This window comes from Excalfactoria chinensis, chromosome 5, assembly GCF_039878825.1.
Source record: "Excalfactoria chinensis isolate bCotChi1 chromosome 5, bCotChi1.hap2, whole genome shotgun sequence".
NCBI classification, from domain to species: domain Eukaryota; kingdom Metazoa; phylum Chordata; class Aves; order Galliformes; family Phasianidae; genus Excalfactoria; species Excalfactoria chinensis.
This window is the reverse complement of record NC_092829.1, coordinates 6,511,059-6,530,535: the sequence shown is the minus strand read 5'-3', so window position 1 is coordinate 6,530,535 and position 19,477 is coordinate 6,511,059. Positions and strand designations below refer to the sequence as shown.

Below are 19,477 nucleotides of genomic sequence, written 5' to 3'. Positions count from 1 at the left end.
TTCTTTCTCTCTACATCACTCCAAACTTCAACCCCAGTTACACTCTACATACTTGTATGCTTTGTATTATACAAAGCTTGCCAACAGAAGTGAGTACTGCAATGTATGAACACCATCAGCAACTTCTCTGAAAGCATTACCTTGGAACAGGCATCTTTAGGGTAAGCTGGTTGTATTGGATGTTCCATTTTCCAGGCTGGAATTTCTCCAGAAAACGCTGCGCACTCTCCACTGTACTCTAAATCAAGAATGAAAAGGCATTACAGCAACAACTACTGTAGGAACCTTGTTGGCTAACAGACCCTTTTATGGCTTTTCCCCTCCTCTTTATCTCTGTTTGAACTAACATAAAATGCTTTAATTTACAACTGCTGCTAACAATGAGGAATGAGGTTTCACTCTGTATTTCCTTGAGAGGAATACAGACAGATTTGTCTAGATCTGTAGAGATACTGATAGATAAAAATCCAGTCCTGCGAAATATATTATTCATTTATAAATATTAGTATATGTGGCATCTTTTACTGTGCTTTTCTTTTTGGTGATGTCAGTACCATCTCTTAAGCAAAACAAGGAACAGAGGGAGCAGCTTTACTCTGCTAACCTCCCCCTTCTTTATCCCACTGCCTTGTGGTGAGTTTTAGTATTACATCCAGAGCTTTCTAAAACAAACCAGTTCTCATAGTTTTGAGAACATACAGTTTAAAAACAAAGAAAACACACACACACACAAATCCAAAAGACTGTTGTTTTTCCTAACATTTTCTTCACATTTACCTTCATTGGTCTGCAAATACTAACTAGACTTGTGTAAGAACAAGGAAGAAGCACCAACTTCTCTTTGTAGTGTGCTGATGGTCAACAGCAATATACCCTGAAGGCAAACATAGAGGAGATGACTTGTGATGTTTCACACTCTGTTCACATACCTGCATTAACATGGCCACAGTCATTGGTCCAACACCACCAGGAACTGGGGTAATGTAAGCAGCTTTCTCTTTTGCTGTTGCGTATGCCACATCTCCTACAACTCTTTTTCCACTGGCCTTTGTGCTATCTGGGGATTTAAGGAAAGATTAAGTTACACAAAAAGAGCAGCAGTGACTGAAGCTGAAGTCCTTTCCTCTGTTGGAGTAACCAAATCAGAAGCTAAGTACACAGGAAGCTGCAAAACAAAGTTAAAACAGCACCCTTAGAAGAAGCTGTTACCACCATACTTCACTCAGAACATCAGGGCTCAAACACTACATCTTCCCATTATGTGTCATTAGTACCAGACTGATCAGAGATTCTCCCTTTTCTTCAGCATCAAATATTTCCTCAGTGGAACTGAGACTGTCACAATCTGAAGACTCCAAAACAAATGCTGCTTCCAGCAGCTGGGGGAAGCAAAGCTTACACCAAATCTTACACCTGTGCATGTAGAGCATGTAGTGCTGTACTACTCTGAAGACATAGCAAACTTTCAGTATTAAGGAAACATGAATCAGTGATCTAGTAGACACTAAAGGAAGATCGATGTTCCAAAAACCAAGATTGACAGTTGCTCTGTTCCACTTTGAAGAAAATCTAGACCTTACTATTGAATAAAATTATCTACCTTTACAGAAACTGGAGACAGAAAGCGCTGAGCTGTTCTATTACATATTGCCACTTAAATGATGGACTGGTAAATACTCCAGTCACAGAGCACAGTCTCATCAAAACCAACCTCACAGGTGGCTTAAAAGAGCTCCAGCAGAACAATCTCCTTCCTGGCAGAAACAAATGCTACCACCTGCTGTACCGCATTAAATTGAAGGTCACCCATATGAGACAAAAAGACAAAATGCATGAGTAAACCATGAGAATCATCTCAGGAACTCACCAGTTATGGACACAGAATGACAAAAAAAGCAAATAAGTTTCTTCTGGAGTGGCAGATCCTTATTTCAGGTATCAGGACTTGAGAAAGCGTTAAGCAGTGTGAAAAAACGTATGGCAGATTTTAATGCTGTTAAACTGAAAAGTTATCTTGCGTACCATAAATGTATGCTAAAGTTACTGATTATGTTCTATTCATGCATACGTTTGATGAGGAGGGAGAATGTAAGAAAAAGCAAACTTGTTAGCAGCTTTCTGTGGTAAAATGCAAGAGGGAACAGAAGCTCCTGTCAACACTGAGGTTTAGCTGCAGTTGCTGACAATCAGCTGTTTGGATTTTCTGCTGAATGTGTGTTTTTAAGACACTTACTTTCCCTAAAGTTCAAGCTTTGAACTAAAGTACAGCTGTTAACATTGTTTCTACAGCAACTGTCAAGTTTTACTTCCCAAACTGCAGACCAGCCCGGCCTTCCAGCCCAGACAGCAGGATTAATTAAGTTTGTAAAAGGCAAATAGTATGATTATATTTTCTCCCTTGGATTCCAAGCAGGCTTACCAACCACCCCAGTCAGGAAGGCTCCAGACCTCAAAATGAAGAAATAAAGAGATGAAACACATGACTTCAAACACAAACAGCCTGATCTGCTACACAGACAGACACTGTGATGAGCACAAGCCAAACAAACCCTAAGTCCTTGCTCCTGCATTCACACCTTACACCAAGTGCTGCTGAGAACAACCTTGAGGTTATCCAGTGACCTTTAAAAAATTATTTTGAAGGAAAACTCATACATAAAGCTCCTTCCTGTTAATTTTACCTTCTTGAATATTCATCATTCTGCCCTTAAACTACAGAGCTATAGAGAGCATCAGTGACACTGATAAGCATTCCCTATGCCTGTGTCTTCTTTGCTACAGTAGGTTATCCAGCTAACTAGAACTTATGATGGACAGCATCCAAGGACTTTGATATCTAATTGATGAAAGACATGCCTACATACATGTAATGAACAGGTGCAATGACCTCAATCTACCTGTGGGGTGCTGCAAGTCCAATTGTAGAACTAATATACAGTTCTACTTTGGTAAGATAAGAGCTGGGAATATTCACACTGTAAACTTGTGTCAGTGTACACTGGTATAATGTACAAGTCACACTTTCAATTATTAATCAATTAGACATACAATAGCAAGCATACAAGACCATACGTGACCCTCATATAGACAACATTTTTGTAGGCTGACTTTTCTTTCCTGGGAAAGATGTCTGACAACAGTTCCAGTACAATCTGCTTTTTCTGGCCTATGGTGCCAACTCGATTCCCAGAACACAGAGATATAAACATCACGAGGTCAGAACTTCCTACAGCATCTTTCTGGCTCCTCTGGTGTTTGAAGAGCATGGCACAGAAATCTCCGGAAGCAGATCATCCTTCACTGCTCTCACATTCTGCTGTTTAAAGTCTTTTATTGGCTAAGGCTGCAAAATCCCATATCAGAGGTACCCCCTGAACACTTCCTCCACCAGGAGTCACAGAAGGACGCTGTGCCATCTCTGGGAAACTTCTCTGCCTGCACTGCTCTTCATTCCTGTAGCAAAGCGAATCCTACAGGCCTGAAATAAGGCATTCAGAACACCTGCTGAACTAACACCCACCTGCAGCAGTGAGAAACACAAATATGATGATGCTTAGAAAAAGATACCCTTTTCTGTAAAGACTTCAGGAGGTCCTCCCTCCCTATCCCTCTACTGAGAGACCTGGAAGAAATTCTGTTCAGTTGTAACACGTAAATGCAAGACCTGATGCATCCCACAGCTGCACATCCAGAGATCTCTCTTTTCTTCAGCTGCATTCACACATATGCCTAGGAGGCACCTAGCTGGGTGCGCTTAAAGCTATGGTAAGACGTATGTCAACTGTGCTATTTATCGCCCCATTGTTCAAAGCATCAATTCTCCCAATTCCTGCACTGACTTTCCAGAAGATTCATCTGAAATCTTTTTCCTCACAATGAAAAGGGAAATAGAGACTGGAAAATTCAGTAGCTTCAGAAAAATCACAGGAAAGCCTGAGGTACACATTGTTTGGAAACCTGGCCATTCCCATGGTGCACTATCAAGCCCTGACCAGCGAGCTTCACACAATGCCATAAACAAACTGGCATATAGCACTGAGTAGGCTGGCAATACAAGAAACCCAGACCTCAGTGCGCTGCTGAGGTGAACTGCAAAGAAACAGGGATGTGACCATAGAGATGCAATTCACATCAAGCCCCCCCCCAAAAAAGTCATCAGGTCAGAAATGCGATGGTACACGTGACTGGAGTAGGGACCAGACTTCTCTGCTTCACCAATCTCAGCGGTGACTCTGCTTCTTAGCAAACTGCCTAACTTTGGGAAGCTTGGCACAAATACTTCAACAAATAGCAACAGCAGATAGGTTTGTTTTTTGTTTTTTTTTTAAACTTTAATTAGACAGAGGATTAATGGCTTTTAATGCAAATCAACGTCATCTTTGAGGAATAAGACTGTTAAGCAGAAATTTCTTTACATTCCATTAAATGGCAACAAGATGACTGATTAATTATGAAAACTACCTTCTAAAAACCCTGTGGGTGTAGCAGAGAGATAGTTGGATGGTGACTAATTTTCCATATCATTGAATATCTGCAATTTGGATTTAAAATGAGGTGAAAACAGAAATTGCCAGACTGCCTGTGCCTCAGCTAAATGAAACCCTACCCCCAAATCCATTATGTTCAAGCACTTTGTTCTATGCCAGAGCCACCGTCACCAATTTTCTTGCAGCACCTGCTTTGTTTCAAGACAACAGTCATTCAAACCTAAGATGTTAATGTTATGATTCAACAAATCCACAGCTACTTTAAGAGACTGCTTGCCATTTATGTGTTTCAAACAGAACAGCTTAATGAGATCTAACTGTGCAAATTAACGACAGCAAAGCTGCATGCTCACAAGTGACAACAGCAGCAGGATTTAGCTATATAGATGTAGCAAATTACATAGATACTATGTTGTAATAATACATAGGCCTCCTCTTTTCCTCTACGGATAATCAGTCTCATGGATGGCAGAAGCAAAACTATCGCTGATCTGCTTCACAACAGTACTTCAAAACCATCTTCGTGTTATTCTTGAGTCTTCAGAGGGGTTGCTGTCATTACCTAAGACAGACTTATAGGAGAAATAAATTCATATGGACTAGAAACACCAAGGAAACTGTATCCATGTACTTACATAGCAACTGCATTTATATACAAATAAATTCCCACTCTTTATACATTACCCACGCACCTGGCACATGGTTAATTCCACAGTCGATTACAATTGCACCAGGTTTGATCCATTCACCTTTCACCATTTCAGCTTTACCAGCTGCAACCACCAGGATATCAGCTTTAGCAACCTACAAAAAAGAAAAACAAATCCTTACGAACTACTCTGTACCACACCAAGAACAGAAAAAAGGCAGAGCTGCTCCAACCGCAACTTAAAATCAGTTTTGGTTGTAGTGAAATTGTGTGCTCACCCACTGCATCTAGAGGAATGGAAGGGCATCATCAGCAATGAAAGGCAGCTAACAGTTCCTTGGCAAGGACAAATTCCCACTGCCAGAAATTGCAGCCTATTTTCACGCTCCTACCCTGAACCGTTTCTAGTCAACACTTCACAACCTCCTTTGAACTCTTCCATGATTCCCAAATGGATGATACACAGTACTTCTAGATGAAAGCCTTCAGCATACTCTGATCTTCCTTCCTTCAAATATCCCTGCATATTAAGCTGCATATTATCTGCTTCTCACTACTAGAAATACACCCAGAACTCATCAGACAGCTGCCGAGAACTGCCGAGAGCAACCCCTACACAGAACAGTAAGCGGCACTTCATTTGTGGCAGCAGCGTTGTGATTTTTATGTCCAGGTCTGCGCAACATGCAAAACCTGGGGAAGCTGATTGTAATTCAGCAGCGGTATTTGTTCAGACAGTAATCAGCAAGAATGACAGATCTGGTCACAGAGTTCCTACTAGAACCTTGGACAAAAACTCCCTGCTACTTCACCTGCTGCTTCATTTGTATCCTTAGGAAGCCGCTATCCCCTGGAATTTTTTTCTTTGAAGAGCTATTTTTAAGATTTCATTGCAAATTAGCACTTCCGTTGTTAATCAGCCTAACAACAGTCTTCTTGAACAGCAACTTAATGGAATGAAGAATTGTAGCGTTTCTGATCTTGCACTTGAGTTATACTCAAGTACACCTACCTCCATTCCAGCTTTGATACTTGCCTATAAAGCCTGGCAGTGTTGATTGCTCAACAAAATTCAAGTAGGTGGTAGCACAGCAACACACTATTTCTGTCATTCTTACTGCTAAAGAAGAAAATGGTACAAACTCCCAGTCATAGAAAATAGACTAGAACAGAAATACAGAGAAGGAATTTGGTCTATCATTTCCTAGACACGAAAGTAGAAGATCACTTGGCATCTTTAGGGAAAAAAACCAAACGAAAACATACACTCCGTCTTGCAGGCCACTACCTGGAGGTTAGGAAGGAATGATTAAATACCCAGTACTAGCCCGAATAAAAATAATTTTATTGTTATAATTGCAGCCCTCTAAAGAAGGACCTTCAACAGCAGTAGATTCAGGCAAACATTTGGAGAACAAGACCAGAAAACTATTTCAGATTAAAAACAACCCAGGCACACTGACTTAGACAACATCAGGCAAAAGCATGCAGCTGGTAGCATTGGCTTGCAGCACATAGGTACAGCCTCACGAGTCCATCCTTCCCCTTACCTCCTCAGCCAGAGTTGAGGTCTTTGAATGGCAAGTGGTTACTGTTGCATGATTCCAGAGCAGCAGGTCATGCATAGGAGCACCAACGATCTTACTGCGACCAACCACTACAGCTCTTTTCCCTGTAACCTGAATGCCTGTACCACAGGAAGGTAGGAGAAGATAAAATGTCATTCTGCATCCCAATCTCAAATAGCTCCGGAGTATATCGGTCAATATGTGTTTTGATAATATTTTCCAGGATACTACTTTTCTTTTGGGTTTTGTATTGCTTTAAACATGGATAATTGCTCCTCTTGCTGAAGACTACTGCATTCATGAATAATGGAAACCTTCTTACCTGTCTGTCTGATAAGTTCCATGCATCCTTTTGGAGTACACGGAATAAAGCAGTCTCCAAGGTCTCCTCTAGACAGTTTCCCAGCATTGATGCTACTTAAGCTGTATTTTGAAGAAATAAAGAAGCCAAGTAAATTCCCAGTCTCATAATTACCAGTTAAAAGGGAAGGGGAGGGAGGAAAAAAAGGGGGAAAAAAGGAGTCTAATTCAGGAGTAGCCGTGATGTTCTCTAGGGGTGATATCAGCTTACCCATCTACATCCTTCTCAGGTGCAACAGCATTGGTTATTTTTTCGGTATTGATAGGCTTATCAGAGTCAAGGGGCAACTGCACTATGAAGCCATGAACAGCAGGATCTCCATTCAAAGAAGCGATGCACTTGAGGACCTACAAGGAAAGACCAAAAACCTAATGGCTGATAAACCGAAGCGAGATTAATAGAAGGTAAAAACAACACAACACAACCCTATCTGGATTAAAAGAAACAGAACACACTTTGGTTTGTTCCACACAAAAAGTATGAATGACTCGCATTTTTTATGCTGAGAAATACATCTGCTAAAGTTTCTAAATTCTATGTAGTTGTGCTTTAGCTTTCTCTAAAAGAAAAGAAAAGGGGAAAAAGCAAACAAAAAACCCAAATAAGTCATCGGGTTCCTGTTCCTCTTTCATGAGTCGCATCTGCAGACAAGCAGCCTTTCCCTCCTATTTTACAAAAAAAAGATAACTTTGCCCCTTTGGCTTGAAATCGAAATGACATGATTTTTCTTTATCAACTACACTACTTACCTCAGCTTCTGTTGCAGTGTTTGGTAGCTTTATGTGATTGGCACTGATCCCAATCTGCAAATGAGAATGCCCAGAAATTATCCGATTTCCAAAATGATATCAGAGATTGATCTGGCTGTTCTTTCAGTCAAGCTCAACCTCATCTTCATTTTGTCACATTTCCCAGGTCTATCTCCTATTTCTGTTGCTACAGTCCTTTTATTTGGAAATGCCATCAGTGCAGAAGATAAAAGATTTGTGCTTTGTCTACTTATATTGGCCCATCTTTCAACTGTTCCGTTCACCTTTTGGCATGAACAACTGCATCTTGGCTTGACAGCATATTGCTCTAAGATGCCAGCATAGATGCCAGCTGTCACCTAGGAAAACAGGGATTCATTAGGTTCCCAGCCCTGATGTAGCATGCAATGGATCTCTTGATGACAGATGTAAGGCAACTGCAGCTACACATCAACAGGAAACTGAGAGAAGGTCAGCACATGGCCACAGGTCAGTGAAGACAGAACATCATCACTTCAGACACGTGTCACTTAGGTAACCTTTTGTGTAATCAGCTCCAACCCACAGGATTGCTACAGAGTACCCCACTCTGCATCAGATTACACATCTGTATTATTCCTTTATAACAAGGAATTCAGGCTAACATCGGTTTCTCCAATACACGCAAAGCTTAAACAAAGGTATTTGGCTTACATCTGTAATTTCATGTTCTGATTAGACCTATTTTAGGGAGGTTAAAAAAACCCAAAAATTACCAGTTTGAGCATTACCTCAGCAGCAGCCTTCAGCTTCATGTTAATGTAGAGGTTCGAATCATCCCGATTTCCAACCTAAGGTTGAAAAGACAGCTCAGACACCCTGCAGAGTAGAGACCCAGCCACAGGCTGAGAATGGCTTAACACCCAGCTTCCTCAAAGCTACACCAAGGAGAAAAAGGTATTCTTGAATAACCATACCACACCGATACAGACTATAGGCATCTGGAGCTAACAGGAGAGCGCTCTTTTAAGTAAGAGGCAGCTAAAGGGAGGCTGTCTGATCTCCTGCATAAATACCATTAACATCTGTTAGAAAACCCTCAAAAACACAGTGAAGCAGAAAAGCAGAAAATATTGCTTGCCATCTCATCCGAGAAAGTTAATTAACAGGATCGGTAGGCGCTGATAGCATCCAATTATCTGAGGCTTTTCAAAAGTTGGTCCCCTTTGGTACTCTGGAGTCTTAATTTTATACACATGTGCCTTTGTGGAGAGGATTCTTCCACTGCTGCTTCATAGCTTGAGAATTTTCTCATCAAACAAGGAAGAAATCAACAAAGTAAAAACAGCGCAATGCACAAAGCAGCAAGTAGAACAAATGTCTGTAGATTTGGCAGAATTGGGTGATTACAGTGCAATTATTTGCATCATCCGTTATGTTTGGCCAAAGGTAATTCTCCTGGTAACTGTTAGAAAACAAAGGGTAAACAGGAAAGAAATATTAAGAAAACTCCCCAGACTCAGCTCTCTGACACTAGGGAGCTGTCTCTGTTTCTCACACAGATCATAAGCTGCAAGGATGACTGTATTAGCCAGTCAACCAGCACGCACTTTTTCTGTGGGCTTATACAAAGAGGCTGCCTCCCTTGTAGAGTCTGCTGAATCATATATAGGCAGAAGAGACATGTCAGCAAAAAGACAATATACGGTGTGTAAAAGAGGATATACCTGACTACAGAACAAAAGTAAAAGACAACTGACTCATTCTTCCAGCTCAGAGGACACCAGATACATCCCAAGAATGGAGCTGGTGAGGTGCTGCATATCAGAAACCTCTGATTGCCCCAACATAAATGAAAAACAGTTGATATTATCTGTATTTGAACTTCTCCAACCTGAGGCGGTTTGACAGCTTACAAAGTGCTGGAGAGCAAACAGATTGTAAAGGATTTATGGCAGAGACAACCCTGGTTTAAAGAGGAAACAGATCAACCAAGAAAAGACTGCAGTAACACTACTGTCCCTCTATGTATTTTAAATCTATTTTAAATTTTAAATTTAGTGGAAAAGGAACTTCCCCCTTTCCCACTAAACACCTGAAGACAAGTCTTCTGTAGAACTGATCTTATAACAACAACAACATAAAAACACAGATTTGTTCCTGGCATTGAAGAGAAGAAAGTTCTTCATGTACTAAAGCAGTCTTAGTGATTGAATCCAGAGACTGCTCTTCAGGAGCCCTAAATAGCAAATAAAGACAGAAGCCCCTTCTCTGGACAGCCATTTTCAGTCTCTCTGTATCCACACAGTTCCATCCACACGTGACAGCTGTTACTACGACTCACCTTCAGATCTAAGCATACCAAAAAGTTTCCATTTTTTTTTATAGCTGTCATGGAAAAAAAAAACCCAACCACTTAATTCTGCCAAATACAGGCCCCAAACCTGAACCAATAAGAGCATTTTTTCCATTCACAAGCATTTATGCATAGATTCTAGCATCTACTCAAGCTTCTGAAGAACATCAATTTCAGCAATGAGATTTTGTTCAGCCCTCTGCACTTAAGGCCTTCTTGGCTGAGGTGATTCGTTCACTTTTCTTTCTTCATGGTCTCATATAACAGCTGATCAAATCCCATATTAACCTCAGCAATATCTGGTGCAATCACATCTGTTAGAGCTGACAGACTTCAGGGCTCATAAAAATGCAAAGACGATAAAACATCAGGGAACTGCATAAACACCCCACGGGGTGCTCTGCTCTTCAGTTCCTTACAAAATGCTACTGTTTAGCAAAGAAGCTCATCCATTGCTACTTACCACAGCAAAGCAACAAAGATTTTCTGTAGTTGTCATTAAAGAAAACAATACCTGCAAAATCGCGAGTCCGGGTGTGAAACCTGGAAACTTCTCCTTCATCTCAGCAACTTGCTTCTTTAACCTCTCTCTCACTTGTCTGAGTGCAAAAACAAAACAAAACCATAGAAGTTAACCACGGGTTTGAATTCTCATACAATGGCAAGACAAGTGGTTGAAAAGCTGACAGACAGGTATACCAGCAAACACAAACTTAGAGTACACAAGTACAAGAAACCTTCAAATAAAACTGATGCCCATAAATCACTATGATGCTTCGTTAGTTTCATTCAAGCTTTTTCTTTTCCCCCCAAATTTTCAAGTTCTCTGCGTACTTCTTCACTCTCCTCTTCACACAACAGCCTCTTAGTTATACAGGGGGATAATACACAATAAGACATGGAAATTCCTGAGATTTCCAGCTCCCTGTTAAGCTGCAAATCCCCTTTCCACATATGCTACACCAAGTCTACCAGTCTTCCACAGATGCCACTCAACACTGTCACACGTTGTCTTGGCAAAGGATGACAAGTTTACAATGGTAAAACTCTGTATAAGAGCTGAGTAGGTTGTCCCCAAACCTACACCTCTGCTGTAGTTGGCCAGAACTGTTTGTTTCTCCTTCCTGTCTGCTTGGCTTAACCCAGAGCTGGATAAGGCACAGTCACAAACTCACCTTCTCGCTTCCCAACACATGGATACAGAAAATTACTCCAGTAATTACTCCAGAGAGAGAAATGAAGCAGCAAGGAAAAGTAAACCCTGGAACGCAGCTCGGGTTAACTCTACAGCAAAAGGCAAGCTCAAGGATACAATTATTAAAACACAACTTTAAGATGAGTACATGGGAAGATTTCACTGATTGCATCAATCTAGATTAAATGTCAGTTCATACCTAGTTTAGAGGTAACAGTTACTCATCACCTATAAATGAGCTGCAAACAGCTCAAAAGCTGCTGTCACTGCCTCACATGCTGGGTCCCAGGTGTGTGCAACTTCAGTGGTGCAGGCATGGTAGTGGGGAAGAAGTCCTGGTGCTAAGCCAAATGAACTCTCCAGAATACGAGTTTCTGTCAAAAAGAGCCTAACTGCAGCCATGGCTCTGTCTCCTCACTGGATGCAGCTTGGATTCAGCAGGAACAGAACAGTGATGTCTACCTTGGGTACATTTACCCTTAAATCAGTGCCCCAGAAGGTTTTATCCTTCCTAAGTGGAAGCAGATCTCTCAACTGGAGGAGCAGCTGTTGGTGCCAGTTTGTTAAATAACGCAAACAGCAAAAGTACTGGGACAGATTAAGTACCCAGAAGGCTGCAATTCCTGCCATATAGCCCCAAAACACCAAGATGACTGATTGCAAGTGAAACCAACTCTATCTTGCAACTATATAAGCTCCAGATCAGGAATGCCAGAGGCAAGAAGAAAGAGAAATGGAAGCAGATGCAACTCAACAGCACTGTTCCCAGGGGATGGTCGCAGCTGGCCCAGCCAGAAGCAGCCCCAGGGCTGTTCTGAGCCCCATCTCAGGGGAATCACACAGCCTCCTGCCACATCCTAAATCAAGCTTCTTTCCTGCTGCATCGCAAACCACATGGCCAGAGCTCTACGCTCTACTGTATCCAAGAAGCAGGTTCAAGGTATTTATAAGCCTTTGCATGGGGCCAGTCTGTTCCAAGTCTCTCAACAAGCTTTGGTAAAAGAGGCTGCTTTCAATCTGAGCTCAGAAATAGTGCTTTTTAGGCATGATTTAGCCTCCATTTGACACTCACTTGGCTCTGACACTTTTCTGAGCTCACAGCCTCATCCTAGAAATTCTTCATTGCTGAAGCAACAAAAACGCATCCTCACCTCTGCTATACGTCCCCTGGGGAAGGCAGCACCACTACAGCTGCTGACACTGTAGGGCCTGAACTCATGAGGAGCCCATAACAGCAGTGCAGGGATCACAAAGAAAGTCAGAAACCCAATGCTAGAGTGAGTGCTGTGGGGCACCATTTTGTGGGAGCTACATCTGAGATGAGGCTCTGAAACACCCTACATGCAGCTGAGCCAGTAAGAAAGATGCAGCAGCGGTTTACAGCCTGCAGACAAGAGGAAATGCAAACAAACATGAAATGCACTGTAGTTTACGATGCAGTAGAGTTCTCATAAGGGACAGTCAACTGAAAGGGTCTCAGGTGTGGCATTTATTTTTAAACCAGCCTTCTCAGTGGAGGAGCAGCAGTCCCATCAGAGGATCTATTTCTCTCCATCCTCTGCGAAGCAGGGCTATAGCATGCTTTTACATCAAGCAGCCACAACTGCTCACACATTACACTGCTGCCATTTTCTGTAATTAGGCACTAGCTCATTTCCCCTTCAGCTACACAAGAAAGGTAACATGCACGAACACACAAGCGGTGCTGCCAGTGCTGAATTGCCTTAGGAGTCTTGAAATCACTTCCTAGACAGCCACCTAGCGTTAATTACTGCTGCTTGCTAGCTACCAGGAAAGCCAAGGATGCAAAGGTCAGAGAGAAAACGAAGTGAAAAACAACAAAAAAGCAGTCTCTGGAGTTCTGCAGATACATTACAGAATAATTCAGGTCTTCACGGAGATAAGAAAAAAAACCATATTGACAAATTAATTAGTAGTACGAACATTTATTCAAGTTTTCAAACATAAGTTGGCAATTGGACACGGCTGTTTCTCCAAGAGCCTTCCCTCCTGAGACACCTCCTGTGCTGCTGGCTCTTCCACAAACAAACTCCCACTGCAAACACAAGTCCAGGGTCCACACGGGTTAAGGACAGCACGCGGCTTTAAGCATACAATGAAAAAGCCAGTTCCAAAGATTAAATCAATTGTTAGCCTTTCCTTCACTAGGCTGCAGAAGTGAGCAGAATTTAAATGTATGCAGTGAATCTCCCAGAATAGCAAAGGACAAACCACGCTCCTCCAGATCTGCTTGAAGCACAGAGATAGAGAAGCACAGCTCTCATGCCAGGATCTCCCCAGGCAGATTCCACCACACCTGCTGGATTCTTTACATGTCACGGCTTAGGTAGCTGTGATGTAAGTGGCACCAAATTTAGGACAAAAAAACATAATCAGGCTGTATTTCCATCCCTCCTGTGGACTTGACTTGACTTGTACTTGATGTTGCTGAACATATGACCCAGCCAATACCTACCTCAGAGACAATGATGCTCTACAAGAGAGGCCTGCCCCCAAGAGAGAAAGGTTTGGCTTCACTGCCCAGATGATAGATTCACTGAAGGTTTCAGAAGTGTGAATCAGAAGCACACTTGCTGCAGTCCCCCAGAAATGGCTGCAGAAGGCCAACAAGCCTACCCAGATCCTACACCACTTTGGCCCTATAGCCATTTTCCATTACAGCCTGCAGCACAACCACTGCTCCACTTGACCCTATAAAAAAAACCAAACAAATGCAGAAACAAATGGCTCTGTTTGGGAGAAGATGCTGTTTAGACAACACAGCTGCAATCAATCCACAAGCCTCCTGCCCTCACCTCACACTGGAGTTCAGTGTAATACATCCAGTATCTCTCACAGACTGAATAGAAGAGCTTGTTTCTACTGAAAGAAGCTGCCTTACTCAAAGTATCATTAACTTAAGCACCAAAATCCTACACAAATCACAATGTCTGCTGCTCTATATGTTCTCCCTTCCATGCATGATAAAATCCCATCTACTATCTTCACATATATTGACTGATTTCCTTTGTGTCTCTTCTGAACCTTCAAAGACTTTTTAGATATTAACTAGCTTTATCTCCTAAGTAAGCTATCCTTGATCACAGAGACAAGGAAGCACCATCTCTCTAAGTATCTTCTCTCTTCAACTGACCCACAAAAGTAAGAATGTCACTATTTACCTTTTTGCTTTTTATTTTAATAAATGACATGACTCCGAATTAGCTATTTCCTTCAGCTTTCTTTGGGGAAGGGATGGCTGGTAGCAGGAGAAGAAAGTTCATAGTACTTAGGAGTTTTTCATTTCAGACACATACATAAACTCAGAATTAACCAGCTGGAACACTGCTTCATTGATTCACCTTGTTTGTTAATATTTGACCGACTTACAAGCAAAATTTTCACAATTAAAGCCTAAAATAGTAGAAAAACCCTACAGGATTGTAACTGAACGGACTTTGCAGGTGATGTACTGAGAAACAGACCCTTACTATGGCAGACAAATTCAGTTGAATATTCCTAGAAAGAGCACATGCCTATCACTTGCTTCTTTCTTTCTCTGATAGACTCTTGGCCTGACAGTGGGCTCATTTCTTATAACTGCTACCGTAATACTGAAAGCAAACAGAAGTAAAAGAGTCACCACTGTAACTGTAAATTAATAATAATAATAATAAAAATAATAAATGTAATATGACCCACCAAAAAAAAATGAATAGATGAAAGCTCAGAATACCACCAAAACATGCTCCTCAAACTACCACCTCCCTGGAATTCTATTCAGTCTAAATTCACACTAATGTGTAGTTTGAAGGAACCAATGTCAGTTTCCACACCAGGAAAAGGAAATCTGAAGTGGGAAGATCACTAGGCACTACCAGCACCACTCATAGGGCACGCAGAGCACAACGCTTTCAAGACTGACAAAAGCATAAAGTCTAACAATGTAAACAAGACTGGCAGACTGAAAGCCCTAAATAATTATCCTGACAACTGGCCCAAAAACTACTGGGTAAAACATATTCCAGGAGGCTTTCGTTGTGGACATTTAGATTCCAGATACATTAAGATAACCTTTGAGAAATGTAGCACTGCCAGCTGGAAGTAGATGTTCCACATGCAGCAACACCTAAGATGAGCGCCAACAACTTCTCAGAGGTTACTTTAGATCATCTGTCCAAATCCTGGCCAAATACTGGAGCAGGTTACCCACTGGAACAGGCTGCCCAAGAAGGCTGTGGATGCCCCATCCCCACAGGCATCCAAGGCTGGATGTGGCTCTGTGCAGCCTGGTTTAGTGATTGGAAACCCTGCCCACAGCAGGGGGGTTAAAACTGGATGATCTTTAAGGTTCTTTTCAACCCAGGCCATCCTATGATTCTATGAAATTCCATGGTTACAGGGAGGTTCATAGAATCATTAAGGTTGGAAAAGACCCCTCGGATCACCTGGTCCAACCCCAATCCATCCCCATTAAACATGTTTTCTCATCTCCATAGTTCCCAAACACCTCCAGGAGCAGCGACTCCACCGTCTCCCTGTCAGCTTGTTCCAATGTATCACTGCACTCTGTGAACAAATTTTTCCTCATATCCAACCTGAGGGTTTACATACCAAACCTACCCCACCACACACCACTAGCACTGAGCATGGCACAAGTGTCACCCTCAGCTAAACACTCCATTTGCCTTAAGACCAGCAGTGTATATATAGTACATGGACATGTACATATAGCAACAACTGCAGAGCAGCAATAGGGAAAGTAAGCAAAACTACACAGCACGAGGGTGAGTGAAAGCTGAAAGCAGAAAGAAGTCTGACAAATCTTCCCAACAGTTCTGACAAGTGTCACAGGTTCCTTAGATATACTTGTGCCCGTGAACCACATGTTAACACTCATCCCTATGTTACCTGATCCACAGATTAACTTAATTAGCTTTAAAAAGAAGCAACCAATACTCTCAAAACAGTGACCACCCCTAAGCTGCCAACTCAGGCCCAAAAAGCATCCTGAGAGCACAGAGAAGAGGCAGTGCTTCCAACTTATCGCATCGGCCTGGGCACTTATCTCAGCACAGAGATACCGAACAACCAGGAGCCGCGCTCCAGGGCTGACGCTGGACGGGGCCAACAAGAAGCAGAGCCCCACGCTGAGCCCTTGGGAGGTCGCGACTACGCTTTCAGTTCTTCCGAAAGGAAAACCTCCCTCCCTCCTTCTCGGCAGACCCTGGGAGCAGAGGGTACGTACGCGGAGACGACTTTGCCGCTGAGAACCTCTGCGGGGGCCATGGCGAGGGTGGGAGGCAGCAACCCAACGCAGCGCGGATCCGAACCGCTCTGCAGGACACGGCGCCGATCCACGTGGGCCCTAAACTTTCAGTAGCAGCCACAGCGCAAGCGCTGCTCCACCCCGGCGGGCGGCTGTGCTCTGCGTGTCCCTCCCCTGCGTCGTTCACCGCCCTGAGGCTGGGGGGAGCGGGGGTACTTCGTAGCGAGATGGCCGCGTAGAGGGGGTTTGGGTTATAGGGATGGGTTTTGTGCTCACGCAAATTGCTGGTCACTTAATAAAACTGCAAGTCGGCGTACTGATGTCTTCAGTGTGTTATGGTCTAGACTTTGCTAAGAGTAAAGGGTTTTTCATTCAGCCGTTTTAATCCCTCAGAGGGATGTCCTTTAAGCAAGCAGAGGCGCTGAGGAAGGTGTTTGTTTCCTTGTTGGCTGCTCTGATCTGTGCAGAGATGGAGATCTGTGATCTCCATTTTATGTAACCAATGCTCTGTGTTAATCTACGGGTGAGTGTGAGCTGTGAGAATCAGCTTTCGGTGCTTTTCTCATGGAGATGGGATGGATTGTTGGATACCATACCCTGAGGCTGCCTTACTTGTGATGCCGGGGCCCCAAGGAGCTGCACAACTCATTGGTTTGTCAGTGGGATGTGATTCAAGAAAACAGGGCCAGGGAACTGACAAAACACAGTTGGTGATGGGATGGAACAGTACTATGTTCCCATCCTACTATAAGGCTTATATTCCTGTTGCTATGTGGTGTCAGTGCAGCAAAGAAACTGCATGACCACTGCAGGTTTGCAAAGTGTGGAGGTCGGGGGTTTGATGCCAGTGCAGCAGAAGTCCCAGTGAGAGCTTAGGACTAAAAAAGCCTGTTTGAAGTGCAGTTTGGAAATGAAAGTTGCTGGTCTACAAGGTTTGCTGAGAAAGCATTCAATCCTGCTACAACGCTGCATTATGCTTCTCAATGCTGTAATCGGGTCAAGAATGGATTTGGGGACCTGTCTGATTTTGAGAAGAGTGGAGTACAGCCATTGCAGCTTCCATCTAGCTCACAAAGCAATGAGGATGGAAATATATAGGCCTTCTGTTTTGGAAGCTCAGAACCTCCAGGGTTGCTTCTCTGGAATTCTGGGAGGGGGATATATACCATATACCATGTATTGTTCAAAACTTGTCTGAGGATAAGTCTTATCTGTGTGTTTCCTTTTGTAGCATGTGGGGTGATGAGTGTTGTGCTTTTTTCTCTGCTTGCTTTTTGTTATTGAGGGGAAAGCTGGTTATTTCAAGTGGTCAAACCAGCTGAAGTTGAAACCATTTCAATTGTAAGAATAAAGGTTGGAAATTTCTCTTTAAAACTGACTTGGAAAAAAAGGGAAAAGTGCATTTGGGGTTTTTAATGCTGAATAAAAAAAGCTAGAAATAACGTTTTCTTTTCCTTTCTATAGTTATTCCTTGTATTTCCTGGAATGTTCCAATAGACAGTTGCAGTGTTATATGATCAAAACTGAAATTATACAATTAACCGAGGGAGGGGATTTTTCTCAGCTGCTTAAAATTCTGTGCCCTGTTTGTTTCTCCTGTTGCTTTTATCTGAGGCCCGAATGAACTCTCGGGGAAGGAAAAAAAAGTGTTCTGGAATAAGTGCTAAAGACTCTTTTAGTTGAGGGAAGCACAGGCAAAAACAACTGCTGCTAACAAAGATTTGACGCTAAAGATGATAATGGATAAATACCAGCGAGAAAAGAAAGCCCATTTATTTAAAGATATTCCAATGGCCTTGTTTGCAGAGTGAGCAAAAAAAAAGCTGGTGCCATCGGAAGCTGTAGATCCCAACAGTTCGCAGGTGTCTTTTCTTCTCTCTGCTTTTCTTAATGGCCCTGCTCCTGAAAAAAGATGTCTCACAATGATGCATAAAATGACCCGGAGTGTAAAAGTAAAACCAAACAAACAACTTCTTTTATCATCTCTTTTTGTTTGAACCAGATTCTCTTTTCATGGGAAGGAAGAGACTCATGAATTTTAACTATTTTATGACAGTAAATCAGACTGGCTGATCTCCTTTTATCACAGCAGAAAAAAATCTTCTTTATTTCTAACTTGTTCCATGCAGCAATCAAATACCAAAGCTGAAATTGTCACTCAGATGCTGTGTGTCATACATTTATGTAAGAACTTTAACTTTTAATTGTCATCTTGAAGTTGAAATACTGGGAGTGAGATGGAAAGGGAACAGAAAAGGGGTTATATGATGAGAAATGGCTAAACAGACCTTTTTGGTTTTTGTTAGAGCCGTATCCAGCCCTGAAATAGAGGAAAACACTTTTGAGCTGCTGTTGTAAAGGAAATCTTGGAGAAACACAGTGGCAAAGGTGTACCAAAAGGTTCAGTTGAGAGCAGTAATCAGTGTTTTATGCTTTCAGTACAATTATTTTGACCATGCTTATGCAAAACAATAAGGAAAAAAAAAAAAATCTAATGCTGTGATAAGAACAGCTCTGAGAATGATAAGCACAGTCTTGTATCAAAAAAAGGCTTATTTTCTGTTGACTGTTAGGATAAAGGTAAAAGCATTTACTTGAATCCTCAGAGAGGTAGATCTCTGCTCTTGAATGCAGCTCCACAGCAGTTGTTCTGCCCCTCTCATCTCCCTGCCAGCTGTTCCTGAGTTTGATTTGGTAACTGCCACATTTTGCCTGTTTACTCTTGCATCCACCCCCTCTTACATAACATGTCAAAAGTCATTGAGGTTGCTGTTTTAATAAAGCCACGAAAGCTGCAAAACGTGTGCCAGAAAGACTTTCAATGTTACTGATGAGCTAAGAGCAATGCCTCTGCTTGCACAGGG

The 19,477-nt window shown here is 42.3% G+C and overlaps 1 protein-coding gene across 1 annotated transcript in view; it reads right to left on the bottom strand.

Annotated features, from left to right (window-relative positions):
• The window catches only part of MTHFD1 (methylenetetrahydrofolate dehydrogenase, cyclohydrolase and formyltetrahydrofolate synthetase 1), a 37,480-nt gene extending 20,726 nt beyond the window's left edge, over positions 1–16,754 (bottom strand). The window contains exons 1-10 of the mRNA XM_072337398.1: positions 16,593–16,754; positions 10,664–10,748; positions 8,585–8,644; positions 7,815–7,868; positions 7,276–7,412; positions 7,027–7,127; positions 6,687–6,823; positions 5,180–5,291; positions 930–1,057; positions 141–238 (exon numbers count right to left, since the gene is read on the bottom strand). Coding sequence (XP_072193499.1) covers positions 141–238; positions 930–1,057; positions 5,180–5,291; positions 6,687–6,823; positions 7,027–7,127; positions 7,276–7,412; positions 7,815–7,868; positions 8,585–8,644; positions 10,664–10,748; positions 16,593–16,633 — 953 coding nt within the window. The 5' untranslated portion in view covers positions 16,634–16,754. The remainder of the gene's footprint in view (positions 1–140; positions 239–929; positions 1,058–5,179; positions 5,292–6,686; positions 6,824–7,026; positions 7,128–7,275; positions 7,413–7,814; positions 7,869–8,584; positions 8,645–10,663; positions 10,749–16,592) is intronic.
• Between the last annotated feature and the right edge of the window lie 2,723 nt (positions 16,755–19,477).